Source organism: Aquarana catesbeiana, linkage group LG03 (assembly GCF_042186555.1).
Source record: "Aquarana catesbeiana isolate 2022-GZ linkage group LG03, ASM4218655v1, whole genome shotgun sequence".
NCBI classification, from domain to species: Eukaryota; Metazoa; Chordata; class Amphibia; order Anura; family Ranidae; genus Aquarana; species Aquarana catesbeiana.
The window spans coordinates 87,644,250-87,665,211 of record NC_133326.1 but is presented as its reverse complement, the minus strand read 5'-3'; the positions used below and the strand labels follow the sequence as shown (position 1 = coordinate 87,665,211).

At 43.2% G+C, this 20,962-nt stretch overlaps 1 protein-coding gene across 3 annotated transcripts in view; it reads right to left on the bottom strand.

The window, feature by feature from the left end:
* The window catches only part of CGNL1 (cingulin like 1), a 155,648-nt gene that overhangs the window by 18,450 nt on the left and 116,236 nt on the right, over positions 1-20,962 (bottom strand). For all 3 annotated transcript variants that reach the window (XM_073618802.1, XM_073618800.1, XM_073618801.1), the window contains exons 12-14: positions 18,423-18,593; positions 18,135-18,296; positions 14,805-14,894 (exon numbers count right to left, since the gene is read on the bottom strand). In XM_073618802.1, coding sequence (XP_073474903.1) covers positions 14,805-14,894; positions 18,135-18,296; positions 18,423-18,593 — 423 coding nt within the window. The remainder of the gene's footprint in view (positions 1-14,804; positions 14,895-18,134; positions 18,297-18,422; positions 18,594-20,962) is intronic.

The following is a 20,962-nucleotide window of genomic DNA, read 5'->3' as shown; positions in this document are numbered from 1 at the left end:
TTACATAGTTACATAGTAGGCGAGGCTGAAAAAAGGCACAAGTCCAACCTATGTGTGATTATGTGTCAGTATTACATTGTATATCCCTGTATGTTGCATTCATTTAGGTGCTTATCTAATAGTTTCTTGAAACTATCAATGCTCCCCGCTGAGACCACCGCCTGTGGAAGGGAATTCCACATCCTTGCAGCTCTTACAGTAAAGAACCCTCTACGTAGTTTAAGGTTAAACCTCTTTTCTTCTAATTTTAATGAGTGGCCACGAGTCTTGTTAAACTGTCTTCTGCGAAAAAGTTTTATTTCTATTGTAGGGTCACCAGTACGGTATTTGTATATTGAAATCATATCCCCTCTCAAGCGTCTCTTCTCCAGAGAGAATACGTTCAGTGCTCGCAACCTTTCCTCATAACTAAGATCCTCCAGACCCTTTATTAGCTTTGTTGCCCTTCTCTGTACTCGCTCCATTTCCAGTACATCCTTCCTGAGGACTGGTGCCCAGAACTGGACAGTATACTCCAGGTGCGGCCGGACCAGAGTCTTGTAGAGTGGGAGAATTATCGTTTTATCTCTGGAGTTGATCCCCTTTTTAATGCATGCCAATATTCTGTTCGCTTTGTTAGCAGCAGCTTGGCATTGCATGCCATTGCTGAGCCTATCATCTACTAGGACCTCCAGGTCCTTTTCCATCCTAGATTCCCCCAGAGGTTCTCCCCCCAGTGTATAGATGGCATTCATATTTTTGTCACCCAAATGCATTATTTTACATTTTTCTACATTGAACCTCATCTGCCATGTAGTTGCCCACCCCATTAATTTGTTCAGATCTTTTTGCAAGGTTTCCACATCCTACGGAGAAGGTATTTGCTTAGCTTAGTATCGTCTGCAAATAGAGATTGAACTGTTTATCCCATCCTCCAGGTCGTTTATGAACAAAATAAATAGTATTGGTCCCAGCACAGAACCCTGGGGGACCCCACTTTCCACCCTGACCATTCCGAGTACTCCCCATTTATCACCACCCTCTGAACTCACCCTTGTAGCCAGTTTTCAATCCATGTACTCACCCTATGGTCCATGCCAACGGACCTTATTTTGTACAGTAAACGTTTATGGGGAACAGTGTCAAATGCTTTTGCAAAATCCAGATACACCACGTCTACGGGCCTTCCTTTATCTAGATGGCAACTCACCTCCTCATAGAAGGTTAGTAGACTGGTTTGGCAAGAGCGATTCTTCATAAATCCATGCTGATTACTGCTAATGATACTGTTCTCATTACTAAAATCTTGTATATAGTCCCTTTAAGCCTTCATTTATTTTCTGCAAATACTACAGGAATATATTCTGCTAGTCAAACAAATAAAATAACTTAGTTCATAAAAAGAAAGACAGACAGTTTTCACAACGTATACAATTATTCCTTTAAATGTAACTAAGCATACTTAAGTTGCTTAAGCTGCAGCCATCTTGCCACTTCTGGAAGCTGCTGATGCTTATGTCCCAAGCCTGAAGTCTGACAGCTGCAATTCCTTAAAGAAGTCTGCTTTCACCAGCCACATGCCCACTGAGCTCTGCAGCCTCACAGTGATCCTATGGAGGTCTATATGGGTCTATGACAAGCCTTGATCTACTTTTATCTGGTGAGTGCATTTTAATTGTCTTTTATGCGTTTTTAATAAATTGCTACACCTAGATGGGAGTCACCCTTTTGTGTTTGTTTTTTTATATGTGCATTAGGATCTCAAGACCTAATTAGAAGAGCTGCATCCATTTTACCTGGTGTTCTCCTGACCCTTTTATGTGCCCCGTTTAAGGAAGGTTGGGTTCCAGTCAGCACAATAGCTTATTCTTTTTCTTCGGTAATAAAGGAAATAGTCAGAATTCTACTAGTTTTTAGCCAGTAGGGATGAGCTCAGGTGGGTTTGGACACAAGTCTGAACCTGTCCAAGCTCTACCGCTGAGAAACTGTCAAAGCCGGCAACTAATCATATGCAGCGCAGCCATTCCCCACCCTGCAGCTACACATATGCAGGGGGTGTGTATATAAGGGACTGCATGGCAGGAAATGACTCTGCAGCTTTTGATTGGCTGTCGGCCTTGCAAGCTCCCCCAAGGTATAGTTTAAACTTGTGTCAAAACCCACCTGAGCTCATTACTGATGGCCAGCATGACTTAACTAAATATTAAGACTGGAAGGACAGACATACAAAATATTTGATCGGTAAAATAGCTTCCTTATTTGTAATTCATTTATTATTTATTGGTATTCCTTGAGTTCTGCTTTAACTTTTCTCTGAAAAGCAACTATAGTTACCCTATAAAAAAAATTAAATATACAGTGAGAGAAAAAAGTATATGCTGATTTTGTACGTTTTCCCACTGACAAAGAAATTATCAGTCTATCATTTTAATGGTAGGTTTATTTTAGCAGTGAGAGACAGAATAACAACAAAATATCCACAAAAAAAATTTCAAAAAAGTTATAAATTGCATGTTAACCACTTACTTACTGGGCACTTAAACCCCCTTCCTGCCCAGACCAATTTTCAGCTTTCAGTGTTCTTACACTTTGAATGACAAGTGCAACACTGTACCCAAATTAAATGTTTATCATTTTTTTCACAAAAATAGAGCTTTCTTTTGGTGGTATTTAGTCACTGCTGTTTTTTTATTTTTTTTTTTTAAATTCTTTTATTTTCACACTGAGTGGGTACAACCAGTTACATATTAATTTACATAGCAGTGTCAGAACCAAGCATACAAAATACAAGAGTGAGTTAGTGTTCAAAGATAGGAGAAACAATAAGGTCAATATACATGATAACTGACATTTGCACCGCCATCAAAATTCGTGGGGATTATATCCCAGCCAAACACTACTGTCAAAGTACAGGACTTGGGAGGTGCTCTATCATCTATGTTGCTTGATTCGGTACTGGCTCCCTTAGGTGTTAGATTGCATCATTCAGTGATAAATAGTGTTTTCTCTTAAAAAATAATAAAAGTAGTAGGGTAGGGAGCTGAATGGCTAAGGAGCCCAGACATGGGGTTACATGAAAAGGTAAATGGTTTCAGGATTTTCTTTGTATCTGGCCATAAAGAAGCCCATGTCTGAGAATGCGTTAAAAAGAGATTAATACCCCCTGGGGGAAATTAAGAAGTAGAACAAAATGGTGGGGGGGGGGGGAGCAAGGAGGGGAGAGGGAAAAGGAAGGGGAGCGAGAACGAGAGGTTAAGGTATGAGAGAGAAAGAGTGCGGAAAGTGAGAGAATATGAAATAATGAGATATGAGGTGTATTGACCCCCGCCTGAGGTGAATAACCGGTTCAATCAGTTAATTAGGTTGCGCCATTTCCTTAAGATATGTTTCCGTGTATATAAAGTGTTGCCAGGGTCTCCATGTTTCCCTGAAGATCTCCTCCCTATTATGTAGGGTAGCCGTAAGGTCTTCCATGTCCCTTAGTTCATTCACTTTCGTAAACCACAGGGATTTCGCCGGTGGTCTCTCCGATTTCCAGCACAAGGGAATACATGCCTTTGCGGCATTCAGGAGTTGGATGGTGAGAGAGGTCTTATATTTTTTGATGGGTCGTTCTGACAGATGGAGCAAACAGGCTGCCGGGTTCCCCTCCAGGGAGACACCTGTAAGATGTCCGATTGTGCGGGCCACCTCTATCCAAAAAGGGGCAAGTTTGGAACATGACCAAAAGATGTGTAACATCGTCCCCTCCTCAGAACCACAGCGCCAGCAAAGGCCGGACACCTGAGGGAAGAAGCGATGTAGAATGGCGGGGACCCTGTACCAGCGTGTCGTGATTTTGTAACAGGTTTCTTGCACCCTAGTCGCAATGGAGGATTTCTGGGCAAAGTAGAGAATTTTTTGTCTCTGTACCTCGGTAAATTGGATTCCCAGTTCCTCCTGCCATTTAGTGAGAAACGGGGGTACGTATCCCTCCTCTGGTTGTGTTAGGGATGAGTATATCAGTGAAAGGCAATGACGTATCGGTTCTCCACGATGACAAATGAGTTCAAATTCAGTTAGTTTGCGGGTAATACCCGGTTTCCTCAGGTAACTGCGCAGAAAATTCCGCAGCTGTAAGTTGCTCCAGAAGTCTAGGGGGGGGTCTGTTACTAATGTCCCGGCATTTAGGGAAAGTTGGCCATTGGGGTCCATGAAATCATGTAAGCATAGCCTGGTGTTCATTGCGAGTCGCTTAAATTGCGGGCTCTGCAAACCAGGTAAGAACTCTGGGTTACCCAGAATCGGCACCATAGGGGACGGCTGTGGGGATACAGATGAGCGTCTAAATGCATCTCTGGTCACCGTTAAGGTACTGCCAAGAGTGGGGTGTTCAATGATATCTTTGGGTAGTGATGTTGCAATCCAAGGCCAGCTCTTAGCTAAACCCCCGGAGTCCTCCTCTTCCATTGCAACCCAGTGTTTCGCCTCCGCATGGCAATGCCAGTCTACTAACCTAGTTAGATGGACTGCTCTGTAGTAGGCCTTGATGTCCGGCAAGCCTACCCCACCCCTGCTTTTTGCCAAGTGGAGAAGTTGAAGTCGCGTTCGTGGTTTGCGGTGGGACCAGACAAACGCCCGGAACATGGAGTCAATTCGCTTGAAAAACGCCAGAGGCAGTCGGATGGGGATTGCCTGAAGCAGGTATAACACCCTTGGTAACAGAGTCATCTTCAGGGCACTACATCTGCCGAACCACGTCAGCGTAAGGGAATGCCAGTGCAGTAGGTCAGTTTTAAGACGTATCAGTAGTGGGTCAAAGTTGGCTGAGTATAGTTCCGCTGGGTCAGACGTAATGTCAACCCCCAAGTAGCGTATAAGCTTGGTTGCCCATTTTAGTGGAAAGGTCGAGCGTATACGTTGGGCAGTTCCTGTGTCTACCGTTATGTTGAGGATGGAAGATTTGGTTAAGTTAATCTGAAATGAGGAGAGGGTACCGTAGTCTTGGAGGGATTGTAGCAGGTTGTGGAGAGAGGAAAGTGGTTCCGTTAGGAAGAAAATAAGGTCGTCCGCGAAGGCGGCCACCTTATGGGAACCTGAAGGTTTCGGGTATCCTTTAATGTCAGAGTTCGCCCTTATTGTGCATAGTAGGGGTTCCAGGGACAGGATAAAGATCAGGGGGGAGAGGGGGCAGCCCTGTCGGGTACCATTGCGGATATCAAAGAAATTCGATCTTGTCTCGTTGACCCTCACCGACGCAGTGGGGTGGGTATACAAGGAGAGTATCCATTGTAACATGGATGAGCGAAGACCTATGTGTTCTAGGGTTGCCCGGATAAAGGACCAGTCAACGCGGTCAAAGGCCTTCTCCGCGTCGGTTGACAGCAGGAGAAGGGCCTTTTTGGAGGTCTTTGCCGCATGTATCAAGTTGATGACCCGAATCGTGTTGTCTCTAGGTTCACGTAGTGGCACAAAGCCTGCCTGGTCTCTATGGATCAAATTTGGTATGTGGGGAAGCAGCCTATTAGCTAGAATCTTGGCAAAAAGTTTAAGGTCCGAATTAAGAAGTGCGATTGGACGGTAGCTCCCACAGAGTGATGGGTCTTTACCCTCTTTCGGGATGAGAGAGATATATGCCCTAAGGGTGTCTATTGGGAAGGCATTCCCTTCCGTGAGGGCGTTAAGGGCAGAAATCAAGGGCTTTGACAGTATGTCAAAGAAAGTTTTGTAATAAACTGGGGTTAAACCATCAGGGCCAGGGGCCTTTTTCGGTTTCGAGGAGGCCAGAGCCACGCCCAGTTCTTCGACCGTCAGGGGCTCTTCCAGTTCTTCCCTTACTTCATCTGGTAGTGATGGCATGCCTGAGGCAGCTACATATGTTTGGGGGGACTGCCTGCTCTCTAGAGAGAGGTCTCCAGGTTCCATTCTTTTTAAGTTATAAAGGCCTGTATAGAAGGAGCGGAACTCCTCCGCTATATCTGAGGAGGTATTAAGCTTCCGCCCCGAGGATGACTGAATGTGTGGGATGTATGTTTTCGTGCGAGGGCCCTGCAGGGCTCTGGCCAGAAGCGATCCAGGTTTATTCGAGAACTCAAACATGGTACGTCGCGCCCACGCCAGTTTTTGTTTGGTCTTATGGAGTAACAGAGAGCAGAGTTCCTCACGAGCCTTCTGTAGGTCCCGGAGTGTTGCGCGAGCAAGACTAGCCTTATGTATTCTCTCTAATTTGCGGATTGATGCTATGAGTTCCTCTGTACGTTTTAGTCTATCTCGCTTGAGGCGGGTTCCTATCTTGATCAGTGCACCTCTCACAACCGTCTTGTGAGCTTCCCAAACCACAAGGGGGTTGGGGACTGACCCCTCATTGACCGCAAAGTATTCCCGCAAAGCGTTCAATATCTCCGCGCGGGTTTCCTCCGATTGAAGCAGTGCTTCATTCAGTCGCCAGGATGGGGGGGACCTATTCACTGGTCCCAATTGGAGAGTCAGATGGACCGGTGCATGGTCAGAGAAGGATATGACATCAATGGACGTTGAGACCACCTTGTCAAGATCCTTGTGCGACAGCAACAAATAGTCTAGCCGAGAGTAGGTGTGGTGCACCTGGGAAAAAAATGTGTTTTTTTTATTTTTTGCTAAAAAATGAAAATAGACCGAAAATTTTGAAAAAAAAAAAAAAAAAAACAGTTTCATAGTTTGTTATAAAATTTTGAAAATAGGTATTTTTTCTCCTTCATTGATGTGCGCTGATGAGGCTGCACTGATGGGCACTGATAGGCTGCACTGATACATGGCACTGAGAGGTGGCACCAATGGGCACTGAGAGGTGGCACTGATGGTTGGCACTAATGGGCAGCACTGGTAGGTGACACTGATAGGCAGCACTGATCTGTGGCACTGATAATGAGGCACTGATGGGCATTGATTGGCAGCACTGGTGAGCATTGATAGGTGGTAGGTGGCACTGGTGGGTACTGATAGGTGGCACTGGCGGGCACAGATGAGGCAGCCTTGGCTCTCTGTGTGAGGGACCGATGTCCCTCTGACAGAAGCCGGTGATTGGCTTTTTTTTCCCCCTCACGCTAACAGCCCCCTGCAGCTCTAGCGACGGCCTCCCGGCAATTAAGGCCCAGGCTGTAGCCGTCATCCAGCTATAGTGCAGGCGCGAGGTGGTTAATGAGTGAAATAAGTATTTGATCCTCTAGCAATCAATCTGCAAGATTTCTGGCTCCCAGGTGTCTTCTATACAGGTAAAGAGCTGCGATTAGGAGCAGATTCTTAAAGGGAGTGCTTCTAATCTCAGCTTGTTATCTGTATAAAAGACACCTGTCCACAGAAGCAATCAATCAACCAGATTCCAATCTCTCCATCAGGGCCAAGACCAAAGAGCTCTCCAAGGATGTCAGGGACAAGATTGTAGACCTACACAAGGCTGGAATGGGCTACAAGACCATAGCCAAGCAGCTTGGTGAGAGGGTGACAACAGTTGGTGCGATTATTCGCAAATGGAAGACACACAAAATATCTGTAAATCTCCCTTGATCTGGGGCTCCATGCAAGATCTTACTTCAATGGAGTTTCAATGATCATGAGAATGGTGAGGAATCAGCCCAGAACTACACGGGAGAATTTGGGCAATGATCTCAAGGCAGCTAGGACCATAGTCACCAAGAAAGCAATTGATAACACACTACGCTGTGAAGGACTGAAATCCTGCAGTGCCCGCAAGGTCCCCCTGTTTAAGAAAGCACATGTATAGGCCCGTCTGAAGTTTGCTAATGAACATCTGAATATTTCAGAGGAGAACTGGGTGAAAGTGTTGTGGTCAGATGAGATCAAAATCAAGCTCTTTGGCATCAACTCAACATGTTTGGAGGAGAAGGAATGCTGCCTATGACCTCCAAGAACATCATCCCCAACGTCAAACATGGAGGTGGAAACATTATGCTTTGGGGGTGTTTTTCTGCTAAGGAGACAGGACAACTTCACCGCATCAAGGGGACATGTACCATCAAATCTTGGGTGAGAACCTCCTTGCCTCAGCCAGGGCATTAAAAATGAGTCCTGGATGGGTATTCCAGCATGACAATGACCCAAAACACACAGCCAAGGCAACAAAGGATTGGCTCAAGAAGAAGCACATTAAGGTCCTGGAGTGGCCTAGCCAGTCATATGTGGAGGAAGCTGAAGGTTCAAGTTACCTAACGTCAGCCTCGAAACCTTTAATGACTTGGAGAGGATCTGCAAAGAGGAGTGGGACAAAATCACTCCTGAGATGTGTGCAAACCCGGTGGCCAACTACAAGAAACATCTTATCTCTATGATTGCCAACAAAGGTTTTGCCACCAAGTACTAAATCATGTTTTGCGAAGGGGTCAAATACTTATTTCACTCATTAAAATGCAAATCAATGTATAACTTTTTAAAATGTGTTTTTCTGAATTTTTTTGTTATTCTGTCTCTCACTGTTAAAATAAACCTACTATTAAACTTATAGACTGATCATTTCTTTGTCAGTGGGCAATCGTACAAAATCAGCAGGGGATCAAATACTTTTTTCCCTCACTTTAAATATGTTAGTAATGATGCTTCTAAACGTCAATATGAAACACCAGATCCATTGGTTTGAAAAAAACCCAACCAACTCAAAGTTTGGAAATGCAAGTAATTAGCTATGAACTTATAAAGAAAGACTTCTATTCCAACTACAAGAACAACTGCTGAAAATTATTTTATTTTCTGTTGAGAAGGGAATTTTAACTCCTGCGTTAATTGGAGCTAGCCGCGTAGCAGGTTCCTCTGGCAGCGAATGTGATCATTCTTAATGCATTATTTTCATCCTCGGAGGAACAACAAACATTGTGGATTTCAGCAGAAGTTATCACAGCTGGGTTTGGTGAGCACTAAAAACAAAGCATTTTCAACGAGCCACAATACCCCTCTGAGAGATGGCAAGGATTTAATAAACAGAGGCTGCGCTCATGCTAGACGCGGTATTAAGAACAGCTGGTTATCATCGTCTTGTTAATGAAAGCACACAATTTCATTTCTTCTCAATTATTGATATCGGGAAGCCTGGAACCATCCCTTCATGTCTTTTTTAAAGGAGTCTGTAATCTTACATCTCATAAACAGAGTGTTTCATGTAAGCCCACATGGAGCGGGGGGGGGGTTCCGTTAATGAGGTACATATTCCATTACTCCAGACAGTTGACTGCAAAGATCGCCTGGTGCTATAGTGCAGGGAGGAGGCCTGGATGTTAGGGGCTTCAATCCCTGGAAAAGGGCCTTCTTTTCTCCATTCTGATTTACTTGCTTTGTACACCTGGTGCACAGAGTGGAACAGGTGTTGAGAATCCAACTGGGAACGCTGCTCAGATGAACGAAAAAAAAAAGTAGCAAGGCCACTGTAACTCTAGCCTGCCATATTTACATTGTCACCATAGAAACCCCCTGCTCTCCCACGGTTTCAGGAAAGAAATCCACAGCCAGAAGGTTCTCATTTAGATTTCTCTCCCCCTATGAAGCTAGACATTTGACAATTAACTCTTTTCCTGTCACTGGGGTCCCAGCAGCCCCATTCTGCAGTTTCATTCGAAAAGTGGTTCTCTGCAGTAGGGGATACAAGTTTGGCCATTTAGACAATAACATTTCTTTTTTAGCCCTTAAAATCTTGAGCTGTTCTAATGAAACAATGCCTCTTGTTTTCGTAGCAAGCATTAAAAGCCAAGCTGTGATTACATAAGCTACTATATATAATGATCATAGGAAGCAGCAAACTGTATGGGGACCATTTAAAGCATGACTCCGCTTTTGTTGAGAAAAAACATTCCCCCCCTGGGTGATCTGTGTATATTGCAAATATTTTAACAAACTTTGTTGCAGATTTCTACCTTTTGTTATTCTGAAGAAATCACTGATTGTTACTCTGTGCCCATGTGCTAAGTGAGTCTAATGGGAGTGGTTTCATGATTATCAATCAGCTGCTGCAGCTGTAGATCTCTAATGAGGAAAATGGCAGGGTCTGCATCCCTTAAGACATATTTTCCTATTGGGAGTATCTTACCATAAATTACATTTTTGTTGCAGGGGATGCCAAAAATCTGACTCTCTATCTTAGTGTAGACTTCTGGGAAAATCAATGAGCCAATCACACAAGCAGGAAATGACATATCTGGGGGCGTTCTGTACACATTCTGTGTACAGAACACCTCCAGGTAGCCATATTGCATTGCATTTTACAGAACATTACAGAGATGCAGATTGAAAAGGAAAGGTCATTTTTATTAACATTCAATTGTTATTGATGATGTTAATATGACCTGTGTCGCAATTGTATATGCTATATTATTTATTTTAATTTGCTATTTTTTCCCCCATGAAAGTGGAGTTACCCTTTAAAGTGGTTGTAAAGCCTTTAAAATCACTTTTTGCTACAGGTAAGCCTATAATAACCTGTAGCTACCCCGGATATCTCCTAAACCTGCACGGTTTAGGAGATATCCCCTGTATCAGCATGTGCTGATGTCATTGGCACATGCGACTGAAGAATGGCACGTCTGTGCCATTGCTTCAGCTAGTATGCCATTAACAGCGACTCCCGGCAAATCACTGTGCCGAGCCCGCGATACCCGGAAGTAACTCCCGGAGCGGTGTACGAGGACCGCTGCGGGGGCTTTGATCTCAGGTAAGTAATTCATAATAAGCTAGTATGCTATTCATACTAGCTCATTATGCCTTGCAGGTTTTTTTTTTAGTGGGTTTACAACCACTTTAAGCCCGGAATTTCTGGTGTGTGCTGTATAGGGATGAGCCTGGGTTGAATGTAAGTTCAACTCGAACATCGGGTGTTTGTTTGTTTTAAAACAAACCGAACATATGGGGCGTTCACGGGAAATTTGAGCGCCGCAGAATGCCCCATAATGCACTGCTAGATCACAGTGCATTGTTGTATGATGATTGGCCAAAGCATGCACCTGCGCTCTGCTGAGAGAGCCATAACTGGCCAAAGGCAGGGAGATTGAGCTAGATTAGGCAGGTAGGTTAGTTAGTGGCAGTGTATTAAATTTTATACATATATATATATATATATATATATATATATATATATATATATATACACATACAGTATACTCTGCATTCAGTGTAGCCTATATATTCAGTGTATACTCTATATTCAGTCAATGCAAGCAGTGTAGTTTATATAACACAGTGTATTGGTTAAGTAGGAAGTGGTTAAGGGGAACCCTGCACCAACATTTGAAAACAAAATGGCATGGGGGTCCCCCCCAAAATCCATTCCAGACCCTTATTCGAGCATGCAACATGGCAGGCCGCAGTAAAAGGGGGGGACGAGAGAGTGAACTGTACCAGGCCACATGCCCTTAACATGGGGAGGGTGCTTTGGGGTCCCCCCCCAAAGCACCTTGTCCCCATGTTGATGGGGACAAGGGCCTCATCCCCACAACCCTTGCCCGGTGGTTGTGGGGGTCTGCGGGCAGGGGGCTTATCGGAATCTGGAAGCCCCCTTTAACAAGGGGGCCCCAAGATCCTGGGCCCCCCTACCCATTCACCAAAAAAGTGTCAAAGAAGTAAAAATGATAGGAGACAGTTTTTGACAATTCCTTTATTAAAAAAAGAAAAAAAAAGTGTCCCATTATGTCCATCCATCTTCAATCCCGGCGCCGACGGTCCTGAGAAAAGCCGGGCCTGCATGGGAGACGTCTCACCGACTGCAATCTTTTCGCAGTGACAGCTGTTATATAGCCAAGGGCGGTGCCACCCGGTGACGTAACCGTGTGGTCCCACCCTTGACTATAAAACAGCTGTCAAAGCGAAAAGACGGCAGTCGGCGGGACGCCTCCCATGGATGCAGAGTTTTTCAGGTTTTTTTTTTCCCTCGGGACCGTTGGCGCTATGATTGACAATGAATTTACATCGCAGGACACATTTTTTTTCTTTTTTTTTTTAATAAAGGAAATGTCCAAAACTGTCTCCTGTTTTTACTTTTTTGACACTTTTTTGGTGAATGGGTAGGCATACAATGTACCCAATACCCATTCAAATGGGGGGGGGGGATCTGGGGGCCCCCCTTGTTAAAAGGGGCTTCCAGCTTCCGGTAAGCCCCCCTGCCCGCAGAACCCCACAACCACCTGGCAAGGGTTGCGGGTATGAGACCCTTGTCCCCATCAACATAGGGACAAGGTGCTTTGAGCAAAGCTCCATCCCCATGTTGAAAGCGTCCCCTCCCCTACCTTTTGCTGTAGCCTGCCAGGTTGCATGCTCGGATAAGGGTCTGGGGTATGGATTTTGGGGGGGGGGACCCCACACCATTTTTTTTTACTTTTTATGGCAATAACTTGCATATAAGCCTTTAATATGAACACTTTTGATTTTTAACGCTTGTGTCCCATAAACTTTAACGGTGTTTGCACAAATTTTTTGTCTGTTCGCATGTTCTGGTGCGAACCGAACCAGGGGGGTGTTCAGCTCATCCCTAGTGCTGTAAACCTACACATTTAGTTAGAACTTCTAAAGTGCCATGTCACTTTAACAGCAGGGGTAGGAGCCAGGTTCAGTGCACTTAGCCCCCTTGCACATGGGGCCATCTACCTGCTGTGCATTTTAGTGCAGCCGGGACAGACAGGTATAGAAGACCTGTTTTTTATGCATTCGTCCCTGAATGCATAGGGCCCTAAATCTGGGTACCACTCAGTAGTGCATTCAGCCCTGTTCAGCCACTGCCTGAGGATCAATTTATGCTTTCATTAGTATCAATTTTTAAGTGCTCTAAATTAAAGGGGTATTAAAACTCCCCCCAAAAATTTGAATATATTGCAGCTTACCCATCCTAAAGTCTCATGTACCCTGGGTGTTTACCCCTGGCGCATGAGGCTCCAGAATGTAGCTGTGGCTGGAGGACACAGAAAGCCCTTCCAGCTCTGTGAGAGTCTGACATCTGTTGCGGTTGGATGGTGCACCTAGCAGTATGTACATTTAGGGCAGTATGCACCCAGGGACAAATGCCCAGAATGCAGTCTGTGTTCCAGGCATTCATCCTTGGGCACATACTGCCCTAAACAGAAGTACCACTGAGCCTAGCCCTATCCAGCTACATTAGCTGTCAGACTGTTATGCCCTGTACACACGATAGGATTTTCCAATGGAAAATGTGTGATAGGACCTTGTTGTCAGAAATTCCGACCGTGTGTAGGCTCCATCACACATTTTCCATAGGAATTTCCAACACACAAAGTTTGAGAGCTTGCTATAAAATTTTCCGACAACAAAATCCGTTGTCGGAAATTCCGATTGTGTGTACACAAATCCGACACACAAAGTGCCACGCATGCTCAGAATAAATTAAGAAATGAAAGCTATTGGCTACTGCCCCGTTTATAGTTCCGACATACATGTTTTACGTCACCACGTTCAGAGCGATCGGATTTTCCGACAACTTTTTGTGATCGTGTGTATGCAAGACAAGTTTGAGCCAACATCCGTCTGAAAAAATCCATGGATTTTGTTGTCAGAATGTCCAATCAATGTCTGACCGTGTGTACAGGGCATTAGAGTTTGAAAGACTGCTGGCAGTGGAGCTGGACAGTGCGCCTGTGTCCTCTAGCTGCAACTTTAGATTACCAACGTTTTTAAGGATTCTGCCCAGTAATACAATTGTGTACACCTGCAAGTATTTGAACCAGGGTCCCTGGTTCAAATACTCTTAACACTGTTATTTTATTTAGTTGTCATTCTACTATTTTTTATTAAAAAGATAGAAAGTAAAATAATAAATTGAAGCGTCAACTCTGTAGGTCTATAACCATGTATCAGAGTGCTGAACTCTACAATCTTACAAGACAAATGATCAATTCCCAATATCCAGAGTCCCCTGAACTCTATCTGCTACATGCTGACAATGAGCAACTCCCTTTACTGGCCAAGCATTTACTTGGGCATCTCATTAATGCAGCGCGCAGCCTAATCCCCCTACTATGGCGGACACCCACAGTGCCTTCAATGGAGGACTGGATAGATGAGGTGGATAACTTTTCTGAGATGGAATCCATTATGCACTACAAATTCCATAGACTGAAACAATTTAACAGCAGCACTAGGGTCCCTGGTTCGAATCCCAACCACAACACTACCTGCCTGGAGTTTGCATGTTCTCCCTGTGCCTGCGTGGGATTTCTCTGGGTGCTCTGGTTTCCCCTCACCCTCCAAAGACATGCGGGTAGGTTAATTGGATCCTGTCTAAATTGGCCCTAGTATGCTTATGTATGAATGTGAGTTAGGAGCCTTAGATTGTAAGCTCCTTGAGGGTAGGGACTTATGTGAACGTACAATGTATATGTAAAGCGCTGCGTAAATTGACGACGCTAATAAATAAAATTACACATGGAATCATGGGCAGAATTGCGGAAATCATCATCATACAAGGCAATTAAACAAGAAAATTAAAAAATTATATTCCGTCACATGTTTACTACACTATTTACCTACGCAAAAACCCAGAACTTTGTCCCCTTTTCTCTTTACTTTTTTAAGTTACCCTATCTTTCTGCCATCCCCTTCATTCCTCAGTAATTCGTTTTTGTTTATTTTATATTTATAATGTTTAATTTATTAAAGGGTTTGAGGAAACATGTCTCACGCCACCTATGTGACTTTGCAGCAAGATCATCCTTTCATTCTCCCCATGATAAATAAAAAGAATCTTATTGGTTGACATGTTTAACAAGAGTTACTCCTTTGACACTTGATAAGCAGGGCCAAATGTTTCGGTCCAGTTCAGTACCAGAAGCACAGCTGCTCAAGCCACTTATGTGCAGATAAAGACCTACCTGTTCCCTGCATCTGGTTATTCTTTCTAGGAGGAGATCTGAGTTGTTTTTTTCTTCATCAAGCTCAATTTCCAGCTGGGATATCTTGTCCTGGGGAAAAAAAAAAAAACAAAGCAGTTTTGTATGTGGAGTTTTAGAATACGAACTCAAAGATGAATGAACGGGATCATTACCAAAATTTGCTGCTGGAGTGTTGAGTGATCCAAAGATCTATATTGTCATTTGCTATGTCAGTGTATACAACATAAACCGTCCAAATGAAAGGAGAGGGGGGCTGCCTGACCTGCAGGTGAGGCCTCAGGAACAATTGTGAATTTGTGCCTTTATGTTTTTCTTAAGCCAGCAATAAAATGTTTGAATAAAAGACGGACAGATTTTTTTTTTCTAAAAAAGTTAATACGGTGCATACCTGCACTCTATTAGCTGACAGCAATAACTATGCATAAGAGGAAGCATTTTTCTGTTTGTTATGTTTTTCTCTCTTTTTTAAAAAAAAAATTAAGATCTGATGTGAAAAATCAGCTTGACCATTTTGTGACAATAGTCACTAAAGCGTAGATCCCCAGGCTAATTTAAACAGCGCCTATATGTGTTGATTAACTTGATAGTAATTATAACCAATTTTCCTAACCAAATAACTTTTACATTTTAAGGACATATTAGGCTTTAATTGTTACACTGTTTTTAATAATTTTTGGCATTTTAATTACAAGCTTGTAAAATGAACAAACATGTTTTAATATGCATTTTACACTTAAAGTGATTGTAATTGATCACCTTGTAAACAACCCATTCAGTTTAATATAGCAATAAAAAGGCAAAACATTTTTGTATAGATATAAAAAAAACATTATAAACACCCTTTTCCCCTTTTGTATAACTGATTATTATCCCTGTTCTCAGTTGCATAAGAGCTGAGGGAGGAGAAATAGCAGTACACTGAGCTTCCCTGTGAAAGTACACTTTATTACCAAAATCATTGGGACGCCTGTCTTTACAAGCACATGAACTATGGCAACCCAGTCTTAGTCCGGAGGTTTCAATATTGAGTTGGCCCATCCTTTGAAGCTGTAACAGCTTCAAGTCTTCTAAGAAAGGCTGTCCCCACAAGGCTTAGGAGTGTGTCTATGGGAATGTTTGACCATTCTTCCTGAAGTGCATTTGTGAGGTTAGGCACTGATGTTGGACGAGAAGGCCTGGCTCACAGTCTCCACTCTAATTCATCCCAAAGGTGTTCTCTCAGGTTGAGGTCAGGACTCTGTGCAGGCCAGTCAAGTTTCTCCACCCCAAACTTGCTCATCCATGTCTTTATGGACCTTGCTTTGTGCACTGGTCCAAATGACTTGGTGGAGGGGGGATTATGGTGTGGGGTTGTTTTTCAGGGGTTGGGCTTCACCTCTTAGTTCCAGTAAAGGGAACTCTTAAGGCGTCAGCATACCAAGATATTTTGGGCAATTTCATGCTCCCAACTTTGTGGGAACTTTGTGGGAGCAGTCTGGAAATGGCCCCTTCCTGTTCCAACACGACTACACACCAGTGCACAAATCAAGGTCCATAAAGACATGGGTGAGCAAGTTTGGGGTGGAGGAACTTATATGGCTTGCACAGAGTTCTGACCTCAACCCGATCGAACACCTTTGGGATGAATTAGAGTGGAGACTGAGAGCCAGGCCTTCTTGTCCACATCAGTGCTTGAACTCACAAATGCGCTTCTGGAAGAATGGTCAAACATTCCTATAGACACACTCCTAAACCTTGTGGACAGCTTTCCTAGAAGAGTTGAAGCTGTTATAGCTGCAAAGGGTGGGCCAACTCAATACTGAACCCTATGGACTAAGACTGGGATGCCATTAAAGTTCATGTGAAAGGTGTCCCAATACTTTTGGTAACATAGGGTATGTACAGGGGGCATATGTCAGGACAAGCCTGATCATTGGAGGAGAGTAGGCTCCCAGTAAAGCTAGAGAACTGACGACAATGTGCTCTCATGCCTAGTGTGGTTAGTTTTTACCAGTAGAGCAGAGAGACTGACAGGAACACCAGGGATTTCACACAAAGGAGGCAAAACAAAGAGAACAGGATCCTTTTTTCATACAAGTATATGGTACAGCAGACACATATCAAGAATATGAAACAGCTTACTGGAAATTTTCTTAAAACCTTCTTTTTTTTTACAATGCATTTTTTCCTAACTTTTTGGTGTATAATAGCCAGGCTGCTTTATACTGGATGTCTTTATATTTTAAGGTAATAAAATGTTTAACAAACGTGTCTATCAGTCAATAGACTGGAATCTCAGACAACTCAAGAACAATTTAGCGGATTTAGCGTAGTTTAATTACAGAGCTTAGAATATTGACCTGTGGAGATTAGCAATTTAAAGCCTCTCGTGTGGGAAAGGGCTACATTAACTGCACATAATGCTGTTAGGAACATAATATTATATATATATATATATATATATATATATATATATTTATATATATATATATATATATATATATATATATATATATATATATATATATATATATATATATATTACAATACAATGTGAACATTTTCTACCACTTGAGGATTTCTTCATAGCCAATATTCTAATTACAACAGACTTTTTACTTTACTGTAAAGGCTAGCCCTGATTTAGACCTCTGGGTGGAAACACATAGGTAGCTTAATGTTGTCATGTGCCCATTCACTGCTGGCCAAGAGGAAAATGTCAGAGCTAGGTGCCACATCACTTTTCACAGCTCATCCTTGCTTGACTAATGTCATATACAGAAAATATATACAGCTAAAAAGTTTAGGTATGGTAATTTTTACATAGTTACATTGGTCCATTTTGGACCAAAGAAAGTATGAATATGCCATAACTGTGGGATCCCTGTGCAATCTGGAAATCCCAGTAGTAGGCATGGATACTACAGTGATTGCCACTAGCTTCCAGGTCCCCTACCAAGCGGCTGACCTGCTGCTTATTGAACAAAGGTGGTCGTCTGCCTCGCCTCTCTATTACGTCCGATCAGATAACGCTTTGCAATCATTGAAAAATTGCAAAGTGTTCCCTGAATGGAGCTCATGTTAAATGAGTAATCTCCTGTGTTCGCAATGCAGCAGGGCCCCTGCTTGACATGGGATCTAGAAGGTAATGGAGGTCACTGTAGCAGGAGTGCATTACAACATATAGGACCCCTTAGAATTTTACTTTCACATACACAAAACTGTACTAGACAAGTAAAGATATCACCTTAAACATCTGCACATTAGTAATGTTTAATTTCTATCTAAATGGCAAATTTCAGGACTAAGGGTTTTGCCTACAAATACTACCTCCATTGACTTTATTTGTCTAGTACGATCATCCTTCAAGTGGTTTTTGGCATCCAGCTCGTACTGTAGATCTTTAATTGTCTGCTGCAGAAGATGATTCTTGGTCAGCGATTCATCTTGAGCTCTCTGGTGGTCTTGCAAATTTTCTTCCAAGTGGCGAATCTAAGGAGAAGATGCCAAAGTTACAGAACATTACACTACCCTCTATGAAATTCAAAATTACACAACCTCAGAGTATTATCACATGGCATATTCTCACATTTTTATCTTTGCAACAGTGCTAATTACCTCGTCTTGCAGCTTCTTGATTGCCTGATAGCATCTTTCCAATTCCAGTGTCTTATCTTTAATCTGTCTTTGCATTTCAGCGCCATCCTTCCGATTCCTCTCTTTATAGTCATCAAACTGCTTTTGAAGCTCCACAGTGGATGAACGGGAAAACTCAACATGTTCTGAAATCTAATCAACAATGATAATATTCAATGGGTGAGTCCTGGTCTGTGGTTGCAAGTACAGTAGTTAGTAATCTAGCCTTAGCCTTAGCCTCAGCTCAAAAAAAGAATCCGTATTCATTTTTGAACCTATTCCTACTATGAAACCTTCCTGTTAAGAATTGCCTTGTATGTAAATGTTGTAGTTTTGTTACTTTTATTGATCTGGTTTAAAATAGTTATAAAGCCTATTGGATTCTAATTCTATCATATTTCTGTTTGATAAGTTGCTATTAGAAATCCTTATCTTTCTTTTATTCTGATTGAAATGTAATGGCAAACTAATTTAAAAAGTGAACCTGTATTTTTCCCACGCACAGTAAAACACAACCAGTTATAACGTGGGCCTCCATAGCTGCTTACAGCTACCTTCAATTTGCTCCTATAGTGTGTAGTATGCTTAGAAAAATGTACGTTCTCCCAGTCCAGTCTATGTTGTTAACATTTGTAAGATGGTCTCAGCCTTACACCACTCCACAAGCCATGGCCAATGACTTGTTTTGCCCCACCCACCAGGGCTTAAGCACATGGGCTGAATATCAGGCGGTATCGGCTGATTCAATAGAAACTGGCCAACATTCGGTCCATGTGTTCAGCAGCCGGTTCGGCTTCTATCGAAGGGGCATGACCAAAAAAGGTCTGCAGATCGGCATCTGATCAGCGCTCTCAGCCAATGGCTGACTTCGCTGACTGGTGTGTTCTGGAGGGGGGGCATCACAATAGCTCAGCGGGGAGATCGCTGTACCCTACAGGATCTCCACCCCAGAACTTTGTTCAGCTCGAAACAATTCTGATGGTGTGCACTAGGCTTTAGTCATAGCAGTAAATGGCAGAAACTGGATGGAAGAAGTTATGCATCACTGGCCATGAATATGAGGAGATAAACATGTGCAAGTGATGAAGTGAATGGATAAGATAAGATTCACGTCATCACTTTAATCACTTGCACACATTTAGCTCCTCATTTTCACGGCCAGTGATGCATACCGTATATACTCGAGTATAAGCCGACCCGAATATAAGCCGAGGCACCTAACTTTACCACAAAAAACTGGGAAAACTTATTGACTCGAGTATAAGCCTAGGGTGAGAAATTCGCAGCTACTGTAAGTGGAAAAGAGGGTCAACAGTGCCCATTTGCAGCCTCACTGTGCCCATTTGCATGCCTCACTGTGCCCATTTGCAGCCATAGGTCCCCTGAACTTCAAACTCGGTAGTTAAGGGTTCCTAGATGCCCCCTAGCTGCAGCCAAAATTTGGGGTCTCTGGACCCAAAGGGTCCCGAAATGACATTGCTGCAGATGGACACAGTTGACCGACTTTGGGGCCCCGTATCTCGAGGCCACTTGGTGCTAGGAACCCCAAATTTGGTGTGCAAACCCAGTGGACCCAGCCCCAAGTGGCCCCGAGATATGGGGCCCCAAAGTCAGTTCGGAAAATGTCAAGCACTTTTCTGCAGCAGAGAATGACATTTTCCGAACCGACTTTTGGGCCCTATATCTCGGGGGCTACTTTGTGCTAGGAACCCCAGCTTTGGATTTGTTGTAGTGCTAGTTCCACTGGGTTTGCACACCTTTGGGGTTCCTAGCATCAAGTGGCGCCGAGATACGGGGCCCCAAAGTCGGTTCGGAAAATGTCATTCTTTGCACCAGAAAAGTGCTTGACCCAAGTATAAGCCGAGGGGGGCACTTTCAGCACAAAAAAATGTGCTGAAAAACTCGGCTTATACTCGAGTATATGCGGTAAGTTCTTCTGTTCTGCTTCTGCCATTCACCTCTATGACTAATCCCCGGTGGGTGGGGCGAAACATGTCAGAGGGCATGGCTTGTGGAGTGGTGTAAAGCTGAGCCCAATTTACACATCATTGTTAATAACATAGACTGGACTGGGTGAGTGGTGATTTTTGGAAACATACTATACACTACTGGATGATGATATTTCATGCTGGCTCCCCCTTCCTGAGCACCAGTGGGACAATATAGATCTTCCTTTTTTTCTTGCACTACAAGTATAAGCGTGTTCCATTCGCTCCCCTTACACTTTTGAGGTAGCATTTAGGCCTCATTCACATCATTATTTTGCACATTACTGCAGTGCAATGATGTGACTAGGCCTTAAGTAAAACTTTGCTGCATGGGAAAAGCACAGGTTCATTTGGTGGAGCACCATCAAACAGCAACATTAACAGTAAAGGTAGATAATAATAAGTTTACTTTCATATCTAAATATCAGACCATATAAGAGAAATATGTAAAAAGGAAGAAAGGCGACGGAACTTCCAGGCATAAAAACAGCTTCTTTATTAGTTTATATAATTAAAAAATGCATAATAGCAAAA